This window comes from Argentina anserina, chromosome 7 (assembly GCF_933775445.1).
Source record: "Argentina anserina chromosome 7, drPotAnse1.1, whole genome shotgun sequence".
NCBI lineage: Eukaryota > Viridiplantae > Streptophyta > Magnoliopsida > Rosales > Rosaceae > Argentina > Argentina anserina.
In genome coordinates, this window is record NC_065878.1 from 2,824,964 (window position 1) to 2,843,900 (window position 18,937).

At 39.3% G+C, this 18,937-nt stretch overlaps 2 protein-coding genes across 2 annotated transcripts; one reads left to right on the forward strand and one right to left on the reverse strand.

Moving 5' to 3' along the window:
• Positions 1–2,442: 2,442 nt before the first annotated feature.
• Positions 2,443–10,770, reverse strand: LOC126801804 (histidinol-phosphate aminotransferase, chloroplastic-like). The gene is made up of 9 exons (XM_050529265.1): positions 10,476–10,770; positions 10,051–10,134; positions 9,705–9,859; positions 9,518–9,615; positions 9,275–9,383; positions 7,857–8,014; positions 3,832–3,974; positions 3,567–3,707; positions 2,443–2,777 (listed from the first exon to the last, which is right to left on the reverse strand). Exons 1-9 carry the CDS (start codon positions 10,704–10,706, stop codon positions 2,646–2,648), a joined length of 1,251 nt encoding a protein of 416 aa, XP_050385222.1. The 5' UTR covers positions 10,707–10,770; the 3' UTR covers positions 2,443–2,645.
• Positions 10,771–15,718: 4,948 nt separating this feature from the next.
• Positions 15,719–18,853, forward strand: LOC126801814 (F-box protein SKIP5). The gene is made up of 5 exons (XM_050529279.1): positions 15,719–15,924; positions 16,765–16,909; positions 17,002–17,080; positions 17,723–17,781; positions 18,318–18,853. The coding sequence occupies exons 1-5, from the start codon at positions 15,756–15,758 to the stop codon at positions 18,664–18,666; spliced, it is 801 nt and encodes a 266-aa protein (XP_050385236.1). The 5' UTR covers positions 15,719–15,755; the 3' UTR covers positions 18,667–18,853.
• Positions 18,854–18,937: the final 84 nt, after the last annotated feature.

Here is an 18,937-nt window from a genome sequence, read left to right on the forward strand (position 1 = left end):
AATCTCTTATAGCGTTGCCACTAAAGTTGGAAGTATTTACAAGAATGCCACTATAGCTATCTCTCAGCCTGAAACAATTGAGGAGGTGCAGGGTTCAGCGACGCAAGGTGAAGGCACGGGTTAGTCGGCGGCCTGTTTAAGGCTCAGTGGAGGCACCAGATCATCGGCAAAGCGTGGAGTCGTGGTTTGTAGATGCAGTGGAGGTGCAGGGTAGAGGCGCGGGAGGGAGGCGCAAGAGATGGAGTTGTGGTTTAACGGTACAGGCGCGGGGTGGAGACGTGCGTGAGTTGTGGTTTGACAATGGAGGCGTTGGGTGGAGACGTGAGTGAGTTGTGGTTTGACTATGGAGGTGCGGGGTGGAGACGCGGGGTGGAGGTGCGAGATTGAGACGCGAGATTGAGTCGTGGTTTGACAATAGAGGCGCGGGGTGGAGATGCGGGGTGGAGGCGCAGGTTCGCTGCGGAAGATGCACATATGCTGATGTTGAACGAATTTACCGCTGCTACTATCACAATAGCTATCACATTGTGTGTCACATTAGCTATCACACTACCTGTCACAGTAGAAAGTTAGTGTGACAGCGGTTGTGACAGCGGGTCTGACAGGGGTTGTGACAACGGTTACGACAACAGGTGTGACAGTTAGTGTGATAGTGGTTGTGACAACAAGTGTGACAGGTAGTGTGACAGAAGATGTGACAGTGGGTATGACAGGTGGTATGACAGGTGGTGTGATAGGAGGTGTGACAGGTAGTGTGACAGAGGTTGTGACAGTTAGTGTGACTGTGTTTGTGATAGTGGTTGTGACAGGAGGTGTGACATACCGAGAGGAAATGTGGAAATATACGAAATTTTGTTAAAATTCAAATGAGATTGGTATAAGTATGCTCAGAATGAAGAGAATAGCTAGAATTAGGGAACCTTGAGCTTCGGTTTCGCCGAAATTGCTTGGAGCACCGCCATCGATGGCGGCAACCCTTTGCGATGGTTGTTGCGCCTTGTACGGTTGGTCGATTCGGAGTGGGTAGTATATCAAATGAAAGAGGAGAGCGAGATCTTTCTAACTGTACCAATTTCGTCAAAATCTATTGACGGACGAGAGTTATAGTCGAAATTAGAAAAAGAAGGAAAAAAATAGTGAGAAATGGCAAAACAGTCCAGAAAATATTTTTAAAAGTGACTTTTTTTTTAATTTTGTTGACTTTTTTATAATTTCCACTTAAATATAATGATCTTTTTATAATAAATTAATTAGTGACTTTTTTCTAATATAAGTTGAGAGATAATACTTTTTTATAATTTACCCTAAATTATACTGTGTAGAATGTTTTCTAGTGATTATGTTTCTGTTGCATTACATATATGGCATATATGTTCGTTATTTTCTGATTCTGACAAGCTAATAAAGGATATGCATATATACACATATGACATCGGCTTTCAACATTGTTATAGTACTATGATCTCGTTTTCTGTGGTTACTTTCAACAAAATTGTGATTGAAATACTCATAAGCCCGTGAGCAGGGGCAACATGATTTATACTTGCCAGCTCGATCAATGTTTAAGGACTTGTAGGGACCAATCAAATACAATTTCATCCTGGCACAAGTTCATTTTTTCTTCAGAAAGGTCGACATTCTTCTTCGCAGGTTTTGCAGATAAGTGAATATTGATCAAAATAAGCGGTATTTGATATTGTGATGCGGGTTTAACTTGCCGGATCCGACATTAGCGGTCGCGGCATAGTGAATATGCCCTCATGTTGGTGGGCACGCAGGATTGCTGAAGGCAAGATTGTGTATCTTGTCTGCATCTCTTGAGGTCCTTGCCTATTCACTCCCTGCTGCCACGAACACCAGTTTTGACCCCATGATCTATTTGATTCCGCTGGAACTCTGCCTGGATATCCTTGCACTCGTGATGCTATGAGCGACTCCTTGAGGCTTGTGCAGCTTCTATCTCTTCAAGTCTGATTTCACCCTCGATCCTTGTTTGGATTTCACCCATGTCCTTAGCTGGCTTCCTTACTAGGTCCTTGTACATTTGTGATCCAAGGAGCCCCTCACAGAATGCCACGGCCACGTACTCTGATGTGCACCCTTCAGTTTGTATATGTTCAGTCCGAAAGCGATCGTAGAATGTTTTCAACTTCTCTCCTATTTTTTGCTTCACCGCAAACAAAGCTGCCATGTCCTTCTTACGCTTCCTGTTGCAGAAGTACTGAGAGACAAAGGATTCCCTCAGCTGTTCAAAGTTGGCAATCGATCCTGGTTTGTCCAATCTAATCCGCTGGAGTTGTTCATTGTAACATGCTCATATATAAGAAAGATTATGTATTACTAGAAAAGCGAGGTAATTTCAATCCCGAAAATAAAATACACATGCACTAGCGCTGCTTTGGTGTATATTTGAATTGTGTGCATTTGTTTTGCGCACGCGCGGGGAGGAAGGCTAGTATGACTAAATGCCAGTGCTTTCGTGCAAAACATGGTTTAAAAAAATGCCTTCATTATCCTTATATCCGAGTCCGACACAATTTAATTAATCAGGCTGCTTAAATGGTTACAGTTAAACCTCTTCCATATATCCATTTGAAAGGTATGAACCTTCTTTTGCATGATTTCCTTCACAAATAAGAGCTGGATCAAGACAAGCGTCTGAGGCAATCAATCAAGGCATCTGTGTGTTCAGGCTTTCCAACTGACACGCGAACATAACCGCTCAACTCTTTGTTGTTGTAATGACGAATCATCACACCCATTTTTGCAAGGTCCTCCTGTTTCAAAAGAAAATAAGGTCAACATGAATTTAGGAAAGGAACGCCGAGGCATGACTTCAATGCTACCAAAAAAAACCTGAAAAAGCTTCAGGTGAATAACAGGTGCAAAAACTCTTTTAATCAACTTATGGTGTCAATTTGGAATGGGACAAAACTAAATAAGCAGTTTTGTCATAAACTTGAAGGGTTTTGCACTGGTAATCTGGATAAGATGAAGTTTGAAACATCACTTCCTTAACTAAGTACCATAAAATCCGAATAAATGAAGCTTCACGTGTTCAACTATCTATACTAAAACTTGTTATTTATATAGATAAGTTTTGGCTTTGCGGACCTTAACCAACAAGATCATGGACTTGAAACATGGCTTAGTAATTCCATGAATTCCTCTCTCTTTTTTGGACCTTATTCCTATGTATTTCTTTCCATTAATCTTTGTGGAGCAAAGCTGCACTGGTAGCATGGCGTCCGCTAAGGCTAGAAGACCACACTATATGCAACATTGACATTGACAGTAATAAGCCCATACAATTATGAAGTCCATGCAATATAGAACTGGACAAAAGATAGAGGAACTTATTGGATGCAGGTAAAATGAGTTTAGTCAAAAGTGGAAGGTTATCACTCCAATTTTGTTTTTATATATGTGCACGGGTCCACATAGTTAGATTCCTTTCTACTCTTGTCTCTGAAGCCCTAAATTGCCATGAATTGAAGGATTGCAATCAACAGAAAGCCAAACCACAAGTAATCCAAGATGATGGAAAATTAATTGAAGGGAATTACCTTGAGTTTCTTAGCATCCATTCCGGATGTGACCTCACAAAGAATGAAATTGGAATAGCTAGGATAAGGCTTGAGAAATGGCAGCTCCTTAAGAAGATGAAACAGCCTCTCCCTTTCTTGTAGTAAAGCATCTTTCACAGTCTGGTGTTTTTGCAATGAATATTAGATATGGAGAAAATAAGTACAAAGACCTGCTAAAGTCTACTCAAATGGTATCCCAATTCTTTAAGTTTCCTAGGCATGGAAATATCAACAGAAGCATAACCTCAAGGTAGGTGGGATTCTGCAGTGCAGCGCAAGCAGAAACTTCAGCAGCAACGGACACATTATACGGTTGCTTTGCTCTCCACAGATATTCAATTATTGTCAAGGGAAATGCTCCATATCCTACCCGAAGCCCGGCTAAGCCTACAGTGTTTTGCATTGCCAAAAGAAAAAAAAATATTTTACACGCAAGTGAAACTAAAAAAATACTGAATACTGCCATACTATATCTTGTAGTGAATCGGTCAACAAGTTAGTCAGAGAAACAGAACAAGCACAGCAAACCAAGAGAAACAACCACAAAGAAAAGAACACAGGAACACAGATTTAAGGTGGTTCAGCAAATAGCTTTGCCTACATCCACCGGACAGAAACACACTTCCACTATATTAATAATGGGTACACAAGAAAGACTAAGAAAACAAGGACTCTTCTCTTCCTATCTTTCTCCTCTCTGCCCTCTCTCACCCTCTAACCGAGAATGGAACACACTATGCTCTTTGTCTCTGTGATGTCTAAACCTAGAGCATAACCCCTCCTTATATAGCCATAAGGACAAACATGTTTCCTCACCAAATAGGAATCATATTCCTAATAGTGGTAGGCTATAAAGCCTCCTCCTTCTACAAGTAAACCATCATCAATAAGGATCCTTATTGGAACACCATACTCTAAGAAACCATCTTAGGAAAAACACATGGGCTGGAAACCCAACAATCTCCCCCTCCAGACCATGAGGGAGGTACACCGGCGCGACTCCATCACCGGGAGTCCGCCCAAGCTGACTTGATGCAGAACTATGTGGTTGGAGCATGCAGCTCCTCCTGATCAGGATCCACCTGATCGAACAACTCATCACCATGTCCCTGTTGGTGGAACAACTCTTGACCATCTTCACCCTGGTCAGAAAACCTATTGGAAAAGGACATTTGGGACCACTTTTCCAGAACGCCTTTCTTCCTTATATCGCCGTCACCATGACGCCGTATGTCTGAAGAAGTATCACCCATTGCACTCAAGTCATCTTTATACACCAAGCTATGTGTCATGTACAAGGAACGACAAAACTCTCCACTAGCAACGTCCAACGATTGATTCGTCAGCTTCCACTTCCCATCACCAATAAACTGGTGGAAACCTTGCATGTCAAGAGCACTTGCAGACAGTATGTTGACACGTAGATCCGGAACGTGCCTCACATCCTTTAATGTCATATGGTAACCCAGATTAGTCTCGATGCAAATATCTCCTATTCCCGAAATCTTGGAGTAGCTTGAATTGCCCATCTTTAACATCCCAAAGCCACATGCCTTGTATGTAGAAAAGAGCTCCAAGTTGGAACTAACATGACAACTTGCACCCGTGTCCACGAACCAATCATGACCCTTGTCACCCATATATAGACATTCTTGTAAAGTAAGAAGCTCATCCGAAACACAAGCAGAATAACCATTATCTTCATCTTGGTACTTGCTTTTCTTTTTGTTTTGTTTCCACTTTCGACACATCCGCTTCATGTGAACTTTCTCGCCACAATAGTGACAATCGCCACTAAACCTTTGACCCGAATTCTTGCATTTACCCTTCACATAAAGGGCTCTTGCGTGCTCATTGTCTGTGCCAACACTTTTTCTTCTTTGTTCTTCGTTAAGCATGTTATCCTTAACGGTATCCATAGACAATACACCATTAGACGCAGAATTACTCAAGGTCACCACGAAAGTTTCCCAAGTATCCGGCAAAGTTCCTAGCAGCAGCAATGCGAGTAGCTCATCATCAACCTTCATACCCATTGTCGATAACTGGTTGGTCACATTATGGAAATTGTTCAAGTGCACAGCCACACTAGTATCGTCATCAAACTTCATGTTGACCATCTCTTTGATAAGGAATGCTTTCTTCGCAGCGGTCTTCTTCTCAAAGAGGGACTCCAATATCTTCCAGAGTTCTTCCGCATCAGTTTCTTTCGACACATGGTGAAAGACGCTATCATCAACCCATTGCCTTATCGTACCAACTGCTTTCCGGTGCAACTTTCGCCACTTCTCATCAGTCATATTGGTTGGCTTTGCAGCCACACCCTCTATGGCCTCATGCATATCCCTACAATACAGGATATCCTCCATTCTTGGCTTCCACGTCACCCAATTCTTGTGGGTGAGTTTGATCATTGTGCCTTTCACATCATCATCCATTCTGACAACACCGATTTCAGCCGAACCCAACCTTCAACCAGGCTCTGGTACCACTTGTAGTGAATCGGTCAACAAGTTAGTCAGAGAAACAGAACAAGCACAGCAAACCAAGAGAAACAACCACAAAGAAAAGAACACAGGAACACAGATTTAAGGTGGTTCAGCAAATAGCTTTGCCTACATCCACCGGACAGAAACACACTTCCACTATATTAATAATGGGTACACAAGAAAGACTAAGAAAACAAGGACTCTTCTCTTCCTATCTTTCTCCTCTCTGCCCTCTCTCACCCTCTAACCGAGAATGGAACACACTATGCTCTTTGTCTCTGTGATGTCTAAACCTAGAGCATAACCCCTCCTTATATAGCCATAAGGACAAACATGTTTCCTCACCAAATAGGAATCATATTCCTAATAGTGGTAGGCTATAAAGCCTCCTCCTTCTACAAGTAAACCATCATCAATAAGGATTCCCTATCCTTATTGGAACACCATACTCTAAGAAACCATCTTAGGAAAAACACATGGGCTGGAAACCCAACACTATATACGTAAATATAGGCCCCCTTCTGAAACGGACGTCTGGTATACTGAAAAATGCGGACAAAATTATGTCAGTCATTAGTTGGTTTAATTGCAAAATTCTAATGCTCATTCACTACTGATCATCTTCTCTATTACCCTAGATGGATCTCAGAGCCCAGAGAACACCACTAACTTCACCTAAATATATAAACCTATCCATAAACATGGGAGTGATTCAAGTGAAGCCTATACCAAGTTTTTAATTGTTTTGATTGAACCACAGCACAGGCTACCAGAAATGGTTCTGTAAATCCAAACATGAATTTCAATTAATGGAGTAGAGGACAGTATGCCGCAAAAGAAAAAAGAAAGTGTAGAGAACAAAGAAACTAGGAAAAAAAAAGCTATAAAACAGGAAACAAAAGTCCTTAGGCTGATGGCTACTAAGAAAACTTCAGATAGATATTTGAATCCCAAAATGGGAGGATCTGTATCTGAGGGACAGAGATTGTGCATGTAGATGCAAATGTGATATATAGGGAAAATCCTAGATGAGAGCAATGCCAAAATACCGATCCATAAAAGAACATATATAAACAAAAAACATAACATTTCTATGCAAAGCTTTAGTGAGATGCGACCATGGAAACACATTGGGAGGGACTAAAATTTGGAGGAACTGCAGACGACATGAGTCTGGTTTTTCAGTTGCTCTGAAATCCTTCAAGACCAATAGAGAAGATGATAGTGGGTGACACGTATAATCTTTAATAATTAAGTTGATGCCTTGAATTAGTGTTGAATTTCCTTAAAACAACCAACAGCTGACGCAATTTTTGGTTCACATTTTTCATATATATAAAGGGAGGATCGAGAGCGGACGTCTCCGTTCCGGTAACTGGTGACGCGCAACGACAGCGCGGAAGGTGCCAGCTACACTCCCCCCCCCCTCCCGGCGCTCCTCTTTGTACTGGCCGGAGTTGCAGCGTTGTCCCACAGTGGCCAGAATCGCGAAATTTCAGGAAATTGTATATATACTTGAAATTTCTAGATCCGCACCGGTGCGTACGTCGGCTTCATAACTGGCCTATATATATATATATATATACATATCATGATAAAAAAAAAAGAAGAAGGGGAGGAACATGAAAGTTTTGAACTTTGATTAAAGGAAAATAAATCATAATGTGCTTATGTCTCATCAAAAACAAAAAAAAAACAGGGTCAACACTATGAAGCTGGAAATTGTGCAAGGCAACACAAAAAAGAGCTATCGAAACCAAAACAAGGAATTTAAGCATACCAGCTCGTTTGCTAAATGTTCGAAGAACAATTAAATTTTCATGCTTCTTGACCCATTGCATCCTTGATTCAAGTCCAGAAAACTCAATATATGCTTCATCCAAAACAACCAATATAGGAAGCTCAAGGATTTTCAAGAGAATGTCGTCACTGATTATACTGTACAGAAAAGTAACATGTAAACATAGGGTAGAACAAATAATCTAGTTATCTTTGACATTCTTAACAGCCTGTGGACTCATTAAGTCCAAAACCCATGCTGAATTAAAGTAGTCTAAACACAGAGGATGCTATTCACTGAGCTAAACAAGTATTACACATTAGTTACAGTACCAAACCAGAAAATAAATCCAATTATATCTTTAATTTGAATGTCTATTCTAATATTTCTTACGTCTCAGGACACTATCCTTAAAATTCAAGTCCAGCACCTTTATCATTTGTTCACACACAAATGGGCAATCATCGTAGATGCATCAGTAGATAGACCGGTATATGCCTCATATTTAAAGATTATGCCTTTCAGGCCCCATTCCAGGTGTTAAAATGTGAATAACTAACAAAAGCTGCTTAGTTATAACCAAGTTCTCTGAAGATTTGACCAGAAATGAGTTGATCTCAACATACTCAATAATGTATTTCACTGACTAACCATGCCACAACTGTTGTGAATTCTTTTTCAAGAAACCAAATATAAGACTACTAAAGTCAACCCAAAAACTATCCAGGAAAAATCTAGTTTGAAAGATGTACAGAAAAAGGATAAAACCATAAACTCAAATCTACCACAAACAGTAACCTTGTGGAAATCCCAATTTGTAAGCTATAGAACATTTCATAAAAAGAGAAAGGAAAAAAAACTACCACAGTCTAACCCTCAGCCACAGCTTTAGAGGGCTGAAGAGGAAACATCATTTAATTCTCGACAGACTATTTAGAATACCACTTTATTCAAAAGTTCCTTCCCCCCTCCATCATAGACTGCAAGAAACCCCTAATTTCTCCCCCAAATATCTGCTAGTGCCAAAACCTATTCCGTCTCAACCTCTGGAGAAAGCTCATGGCTTCATAATAGCAGAAGCAAACTCCTTGGAACCACCCAATTTTTTTTTCTTGCCAGAAACTTAAAGATGCAAGCCGGTGAAAAGGTAACATAAACTTTCACACACAACTTTACACATCGACTTATCCCCCACAATGTCTCTTTGTTACTACTTGGTGAATCAGTGTGATCATAGTTCGATACAAATCGAAGATTTTTGCTCCTATAACTAATCCAGAGTAATCAATGCGTGAGTGGGCTAGCATGTAAAGGAAATCTGGATAGTTCGAACCATATTATAACACAGCGGATGAGAGCTGATATGAACTTTGTCTCATAAGCTTAAGACAATACAGACATAAAGAAATTGTAATTACCTGCCATCTGGATTATTCGGAGAAGTTAGGAATATGCATTTGGGGTTTTCTTGTTTAACTACATCTGAGATGGCCTCTACATTCAAGCCAAAGTTTGACTTCCTTGGCACTGCAGAATTATGTTGAAACACTTAGGACTATTCACTCAAATGTAAATAGAAGTACAGAAGCTCACATAAGGGGGAGATGAGGACACCAGATCAACTAAGTAAAAGTAGACAGCAGAAATAAGCATTTCTTTACCTTTGATGGCGGATGCCCCATTGACTGCGGCATCAAATTCATACATTGTAAATGTTGGAGGGCAGTCCACAATCTTGTCACCAGGATCAAGCACACATCTTCCACAAAGGGAATAGTGAATCAAAGTGTTATAATTATAAATGATTTGGACTCGTGATATGAGAATACACAAAACTCCATTTCTAACCTCATTATCAAATCAATGAGTTCATCTGCACCACAGCCTACAAGAAGATATTCAGCATCAAGGCCGGAATCCTTTGCAAGTGCAGCACGTAAGCTACGGCTTTCAGGGTCTGGATATATATATGGGAATTTCAATGTACCCAATGCTTCAAAAACCTGCAGATAGTATAAAATGCACTCAGGACATAAATCAGTATGAAAGATCTATTGATTCCTAATTAGAATTTAGAACTACCTGGAATGAAAGAACTAAATAACTCTATAAGAAGTTGAGAACCATAACATCATATTTAGCAACAATCATTTCCAGAAAAAAAAAAAGAGGCACACTGGAAAATATGGCTTACCTCCGGAGGAGGACCATAAGGGTTTTCATTTGCATCTAATTTGATGATGTCTTCAGGCTTCCTTCCAAGTCGAGCCGACAACACCTGTATAAAATGAAACTCATTCACTGCTGTCGAAATAATCTTGCTAACTGAACCGAACAAGAAACCAATACTCATCATCAACAAGAAACAATTGAGAGACCAACCAAACCATTCATTATATACCAAAGCAACCAAAACCATTGGAAACAAAAAGAGACCGTTCAAGTATAGCAAAACACGCTCAACACTTTCACCAGTTAAATTTATACGCAATAAAATCCCAAAAAGGAAACTAGTAACCAATCCCATTTCAGTGGCCATGTTTGATGAACACCAAGCATTGTATGAACATGCACACAAAAAAAAGGGTAATAGCAAATTGGGTTATCGAAAATGAAGACCTCAAATGGCAAAATGGGCTGGTAAGCAGACAAGGTTTTCAAATGGGGTCGGATGAAAGAGTCGCCGGTCAAGCGCTGTTGATCGTCATTGACTTGTGGGTGGTTCTGCTGCTGCACAGGGACTGCTGACATGGCTACAACAGAGGTATTGGGTATGTTCCTTTGGCAACTGGCTCTTATGGGATGAGTCAATGACAGTGAGGAAGCCTGCGACAGATTAATCACACCCATCAAAACTCTCTGCTCGGCAAACTCAGAGATCAGTTGGCGCTTCTCTCTGTATGTCTGCTCGAGTTTTCAGAGCTAATGGTCTAGTGTTCTGCCCTTGTTTGGCACATTACCTTAAGTACCCCTAGTACGAAAGTTATCTATTTCACCCTCTGTGATTTTTTATAAATCTAAAAATTAAACATAATGAAACACTAATTATCTCCTATATATACTTGATTTATCTTGTCCTAATTAGTATAGCCTAGCTAGTTAATGAATGTTATCTTATTCTTAATTCATCGACATCTTTGATGCAATACATATATATAAAGTTTTATGTCTATCAATAAAATTACAATTAACTAGCTAGGCTATACTAGTTAGAACAAGATACACCAAATATGTATATGAGATGATTCTCCTACAACACTCTCTCTTGTATCGCGATTCTAATGTAACATATTGCAATACTGTTACCTCGGTAAAAACATTGCCAAGCAAAACAAAAACATCTTGGGTAAAATTAAAAGCTTTGGTCGAAAAAGAAAAAGAGCACAACACACTAACTACAAATGGACAATGCATGTGATGTACTCCCCCTGATGTCTACAAAACCGCTCCCCCTAATCTTTAACTCAATCTTGGAGTTCTGATAGACGACGCAAACCAATGCGTCTCACATGCTTCACAAATGTAGATTTTGGAAGAGACTTAGTGAACAAATCTGCCACATTATCCTCAGAATGAATCAGATTAACTTGAATATTCAACATCTCTTGGTGTTGCTGATTATAGAAGAACTTTGGCAAAATATGCTTTGTGTTATCACCCTTAATGTAACCTAACTTCATCTGCTCAATGCAAGCAGCATTATCTTCGTAAAGACATGTAGGTTCAATTGTAGTAAAACTTAATCCACTAGCCTCTCGAATATGGGTAATGATTGCTCGAAGCCAAATACACTCATAATGATTCAAGGAAGTAGCAACAAAGGTTTGCTTAGTTGATCTCCAAGAAATCGCCGTATTCCCCATGGTAAAAACATAACCAGTTTGGGAACGTCCTTTGTGTGGATCTGAAAGGTATCCAGCATCAGCAAATCCTACCAACTCATCACTAGAAGTTGTAGGAAATGAGGAATTGTCATTCAAATGCTGAGAACCAGCACCAACAGCAACACTAGCGGCGGTGGCAGCGACTACGACGGCGGCGGCAGGACCGTGTCCAGCTTTCCGGGAGAGTATGCCTTTCAAGTACCTAAAGATGTTCTTGATACCGGTCCAGTGACGCATAGGTGGTGCAGAACTAAACCTTGCTAAAAAGTTCACTGAGAATGCAATGTATGGACGAGTACATTGAGCTAGATAAAGCAAAGTTCCTATAGAACTCAAATATGGATATTCAGGTCCAAATATCTATGCATCGTCATCTTTCAGACAGAATGGATCTTTCTTGATATCCAGACTTCTTACGACCATAGAAGTACTAAAAAGGTGCATAACTTTGTCCATACAGAATCGCCTAAGCATATTTTGGACGTATACAGACTGGTGTACAAGGATTCCACCAACTCTATGCTCAATTTCCAAACCTAAACAAAACCGAGTCTTTCCCATGTCTTTCATCTCAAATTTTTCTTTCAAGTAGCGTATCGTCTCACCAATCTCATTAAGAGATCAAATTATGTTCATGTCATTAACATAAACAGCTACTATAGCAAAACCAGAATTATTGCGTTTGATAAACACGCAAGGGCACAGTTCATCATTCTTGTATCCCTTTCCAATCAAGTATTCGCTCAAACGTGTATACCACATTGAGTGGCTTACTTGACTTAAGTACTTGAAGTCCATCAAGAACCTTCATGTATATCTCTGTATCTAGATCCCCATAAAGATACGCGGTCACCACATCTAACAACTACATGTCTAGCTTTTCAGATACTAGTAGACTTATCAGATATCGGAAGGTAATGATATCCATAACCGGAGAATACGTCTCCTCATAGTCAACACCAGGACACTGAGAGAATCCTTGAGCAATGAGTTGCGCTTTATACCGCAGGACTTCGCCTTTCTCATTCAGCTTGCGAACAAAGACCCATTTATGTCCAATAGGCTTAACATTCGGCGGTACTTCAACGACCGGACCGAAAATTTGCCTTTTATTCAGAGAGTCTAGTTCCGTCTGGATTGCTTCCTTCCATTTCAATCAATCTGCTCTTCGTTGACATTCTTCAACCAAGCGCGGTTCCATGTCGTCGTCTTTGATGATTTCCCGTGCGACGGAATAAGCAAACACATCATCTATCCACATGGAATTCCTATCCATGACTTGTTCCATGAATCCTTCCGTTTATAGATTCCAAACCATTCATGCTTTAAGGAAAACAAAGTAACGCTTATATACATTCTTATAACAAAGAACCAAAAAACGAAACTTTTATTAATTGCCAAAATAATCGTACATCAACATTGTTCTTGAAAAATAAACACTTGACTTGAAAAAGTCTTATTAAGGCAATATTGTCATTATAAATCAAACTTAAAAGCTTAAATAAGCGATATAACAACAATGAATCGACATAGATCTTATTCAAAATTCGAAGTGGAATGAGCCTCAAGACCGGCTTTCTCTTTCTACTTTGTCTGAAAGTCCTCAACTTTAAGCTTGATGGTAGCATTAGCATCAGGCATCTCCACATCTTCAACATAGTTACTTTCATTGGACAGTATCACTTGCACTTCTTGTGAGCTCAAATAATCTCCTTAGGAGCATGACATTGCTTATGAAAGTGCCTAGTTAAACCGCGCTTGTAGCATGGAAGGTTCGGATTTGGAACCTTGGCTGAGTTGTCGGATTTGGGGGGGGGGGGGGGGCGGGAGGCACCATGGCCTCGAGGGTTAGGGGGGCCGGCAACAGCCCCATCCCTAGTCCAAGTCATGTTGCGACGTGGCCCTCTGTTTCCTCCAATTTAATACAGTGCATATCGATCCCTTGATTTTTCTTTACGACTTTTTCCCTTACTTGACCGATTAGCTTCCAGAACTCTTTTTCGTCCCTCCAGGTCTTAGATTGTTGTTGTTGAGAATGATCTCATGATGACGTTCATTCTTCTTGAGAAGGTTCATCAAATCTGCAAAACTCTTGATTCTTTTGGCTATTTCACTCACATATTCTGGGAAAGTCTCTAGAGTCTTTTCGATCGTGTTATCGTCAGTTTTGTCCTTGCCACACACATTTAAGTTTGCCTGGAGATTTAACATCGCCTGATGGTAATCAAACCTTGGCAAAATCCAGTAGACGAACATATTTCCATTCTGCCAAAAGAGCTGGCAACCGTGCGTCATGCACATTATCAAACCGTTCCTTGAGAGCTTCCCAAAGAACACTCGAATATGTATACTTTAGGCACTGTTTGTTGAGCACCTTGTCCATATGGCGCCTGAGAAACATCAAGGCCCGGGCTTCACCTCATCGGACGCTTGGTCCGCTTTTTCTTTTGGAGGGTTGATGACTGCAGTAAACTTCTTTCTGACGAACGTGATTTGCATGTCGGACACCCATCGATGATACTCAGTTTCATGAGAATCTATGATATCAAACTATGTTCATGTATTTTTAGGCATCTACAAGAAAAGCATTGAAGATGTTAGTTTCGAATTAACGAAATAAGTTTGATTTAATAAAACTATTTCAGAACAATTGTACATGTCAAATCGATGCGAATTTGCGGCTATGACTGCCATGATCGAAATTTTCATTGTTCTCCTTTTTTGTCAAATGTAGCTACACTAACGGTTACGAATGGTAACATCGGCACTCCCAGCCACTCCTAAAACTTGATACCAGGGGGAGTCATATCCCTATGTATCACTCGAGAAGCAGAAGAATCGTGTTGACAAGAAAATGGAGTTTGAAAGTCCCCGATGCAAGAGAAAAAATCTCATCAAAGTATATTTCATTGAAAGTAAGAACTTTAATTTATAAATTTACCTTGAATTGCAAAAGTCTTGAATTTTCTTCTTCTTCTTCTTCTCTTCTTTTCCTCTCCTTAGCTCGGCAACAATCTTGAAGCTTGGTCTTCAACTTGGTGCGGCAGCAAAGGGGAGAAGGTGCAGCTGGTTGGAAAAAAATATATAGGGTTTAGATTTTTTTTTTGGGTTCTAGGCCTAGGGTTTTCAGGGCTAGACCTACGTGCTTGATAACGTGAAACAGTAGAATGAATTCGAGAGAATAACTGTAATTTTATTGATAGACATAGAGCCTTATATGTATGCATTACATCAAAGATCCTGATGAATCAGAGATAAGATAACATTCCTTAACTAGCTAGGTTATACTAATTAGGACAAGATACACCGAATATGTATAGGAGATGATTCTCCTCCAACACATAAGTCTTTAGTTGTCACAAAAGCTAAATAGTAAAGTTGTGTGGTACTGACTTTTTTATGTTGTGTCACTTGTGTGGTAGTGATTTTCTAAGTTCATCATTTTGATCTTCTTGTTGTTTTGTTATTGTCGAGATAATAATTTATAATTTTCTTTTTCTTTAAGCAAATATGTGTTAATTAAAGTTAATATAATCTTCTATTTCATATAAGTGTGAACATTAACCGAGCACAATTTTTAGTTTGAAATGAGATCAAGATGAAATAAAATTTAAAATTTTGAACTGCGTAACACGAAAATAAAACAAACAAAAAAATTGAAGCTTTTATTTTCTTATGACATCTTCTCAATTAGTCAGAACTCAGAACAAGTCATAGTTTCTTCAACTAACAATGTCCGTTGATCCTTAGCCGAGTCTTCATACCAGTACCTTTTGGGTATTGATTATTGAATCGCCACACAACAAATGAACAAATAAAACAAGTGATCACAACTTTATTATTCACAAGTTCACAACACTGCAGGGACATTTAAGTCATTTGCCATAAACTGCAAGCGTACGGTGTGACTGAGTCGGTTAGTCCTAGTCAAACATCTGAATGTTCCAAACAGATCTCTTTTTCTTTTGCAGCAAAACACAGAGAGAGAGAGAGAGAGAGAGAGAGAGAGAGTTCCATGGGGGATGAGGTGGGAGAAGATTTGAAACAACCAAAGTGGAAGCGAAGTGTTCTAAACAGACACGGCTCATCAAAGTCATCATCTTCTTCTTGTGACAAAGGTCTCATAAACAACCTTGATGATGGCTGCCTCATGCACATCTTTAGCTTCCTCTCTCCTATCCCAGGTACCTCTCTCTTCTCTTTATCCATTTGTTCACAATTATGTAATGGGAAAAATTCAATCTTTAATGTAATTCATGAGTCCTGCAATTGGCTTCTGTCTGGGGTATGGTTCAATTTGGATTTTTTGCATTTGGGTTTTGGATTGATTCTCTGGAATGAAAATTTGTTTTATTGTATTGGGCTTTAGTTATTTGAAGAATTGATAAAGAAATATGACTTAAGGGACTTGAGGCTTCCAAGTTACAGAATTTAATCACTTTATACTTGCACTTCACACAATCTTGCTTCAAGTTACAGACTTTATGCCTGATGATGTTCTGTTGTCATAGTAATATTGTTGTAACTGGACGCCTAATGGGTTTTTTTTTCCATCACCAAAACTTTTAGAAGATTAATAACAAGTTGCTAAACTGGAGCATTCTTAAATGAAAATTTTAATTGATGAGTTGATGGCAACACTTGAATTAGGGAATGTGCTGAATTGGTGTGAGCAAGTGAGTGATTTGAACTTATATGGGGCACCGCAGGGAGCTAAAAATGTGCGAGATTTTTTTGTTGAAAACGTGATAGATGAGCCAAGTTTACTAAAGGTATCGCGTAGAAAAAGGTGAAATTGATGTTATATTTCACAAGCTTATCATCTGGGTCCAATGAAAACATGATTTGGGAGGTTTATGTTGTATTTGTAGATACTGGATAGTTTGGGTGGTATTCAACTGAGGGTGGTGATCCTATAAAGTGGTCAGATTATCTTTTCTTCAAACTATTGATGGATATTTAAAGCCCTCACATGCATGATAAAGGTGTTCTATTTCTGTCTCATATATCTATTGAGTATGCAGATCGGTATAACACCGCCCTGGTTTGCCACAGATGGCTTTTCTTGGCATGTCACCCTCGCTTGTGGCTGCGAGTTGAACGATCCATTAAATATCCATTGGAGCCCGGCATCTTCCCTAGTATTGAGACAGCTGTTGCTGCTGCAAGGTTTGTAAAAAGTCGTATCTGTCTTATTTCGTCTTTAGTTCATTCGGTAGAACTAATCTTTCATGTTGATTGTTACATGTTTTTTGTTATAGGCCTGGCGACACCATTCTAATTTCAGCAGGTGGAAGGCATCTTGCTTCTGATATTCAAATAAAGAAGCCACTTTGCCTGGTATGTCTCGAAGTATTTACGACATTTTTACTTCCATGTTATATATGGGATTAAAGAATCTGCAAACAATATTATCTTTTTTTAAGTGAGGAAGTTATTAAGTCAGTTGTTTGCTACCAATTTCTTGGTCAGAGCAAAGTATGATAACAATCTTAACTGAAGGAATTTTTTTTTTCCTTTTTTCTAAAATCACTACAGTTGTGCTTGAACTTATTTTGGAAAAATAAATTAATCTTTAACCCAGATAGTTGAACACGGTTTAAGTGATGTTTTGCCCCTTCAATACGAGAACGTGTTTGTCTGTTTGGGTAGGTGGTTACAGTTTATCTTCTCCTTTCTACTTGAAAAGTAAGCACATGAGATGCTATCTTTCTCTCCTACTACCAAATTACCAATGGAACATGTGTTCCTTACTCTTCGTAGGTTTTAATCAAGTCCTAGCAGATTAGCGTGATAGAAATTGGTTTCAATTTTGCTTAAGGATATTGATGATATAACTCTGAATATCTGAAAGTGAGTCTGCCTTATGTGATGTAGTGGTGCCAGTTTACTTCTCTAGTTCTTTATCTCATCTCATAAATTAGCAGCTTTATAGCTGTAGGTCAATTTGTTCACCATTTTCTATCAAGTTACTTTGTTCAGATTGGTGGAGGTGAGCTACCGGATGAGACGACCCTCATTTGTTCTAGAGGTGCAGACAGGTTTGCAAACTTTCAACCCTACTTTATCATTCATGTGGTGTGATTGGTCTGGCATTTCTCTATCAAATGTCCGATCACCAGGATCAACTTCCATGCTGTTCTGTTATAGTGACAAAAATTTTGCAACTGGTTCCATGTCCTTCACTTTCTCAAATATACAAATTTATTTGGAAATTGAATACTGAAATTTACAAAACCATGTCAAATTTTGTTACTCTGCTATTTTAATTCTCTTTCTTGATTTTAAAACACTAAACAGAAAAAATTAATTCTAATCTAATGGATTTATTTTGGGGGTCAGGTCATAAACATGTTCTTTTTAATGCTATTCAAATGTTCAACCCACTTTTGTCTCAGTATAGCAGAAGGACTTTCTTCCTTTCTTCTTCTTTTCGTACCCTTGGGTTAATTTTTTTTTTTTTTGCCAATAGCAGCCTGGAAGTGATCCTGAAATATCACTGCTCTGTCTTACCAGTTCTCTTTCTATAGTTATTTTAACAAAAGTTTTGTGTGCACTGTTCATCTTGTTTGAGCAGTGCATTGGAGTTCCTGTCCACCTGCAAATTGGCAAACTTAACTGTGAAGGCAGAGCTGGGTTGTTGCTTGCTTCATAGAAGTGGAAGGCTCACAATAGATAGGTGCTTGCTTCAATGCGAGTCGAATCCCCTAGACTTCCTTTCAGTCCCCATTGTGAGTACAGCAACTGCGCAAACTGTGTTTTCTTCATCAGTGAAGTGTTATAAGGATGGCATCTCTGTGTCTCGGACTCGAATTGAAGGAGGTGCCAAAGCTGTTTCAACTAGTGGTGACCTGACATTGCAGCGAGTTCGAGTCATTTATGCTCGGACGTCTCTTGTTTTCTGGTTTGATATGGAACAACAATGAGGGTCCTATATTATCCCAACTGGGATGTGTACAATAGTGATTTTTTCTTTTGGTTTTGATTTTTTTTTTTCCATTTATTTTCTTAAACCATGTACGATAGTGATTTAGATTTGTTGTATTTCGTGGGTTGTAATGTTTGAAGTGACCATTCCCAAGATGGGATAATAAAGGACTGAATCTTTGGTGATATCTTCTTACAATTGATTGCCCCTTGGGCATTACTGAGTTAGATGTGGTTTTGTATTGCTTCTAAAATCAGAGCCTGAAAACA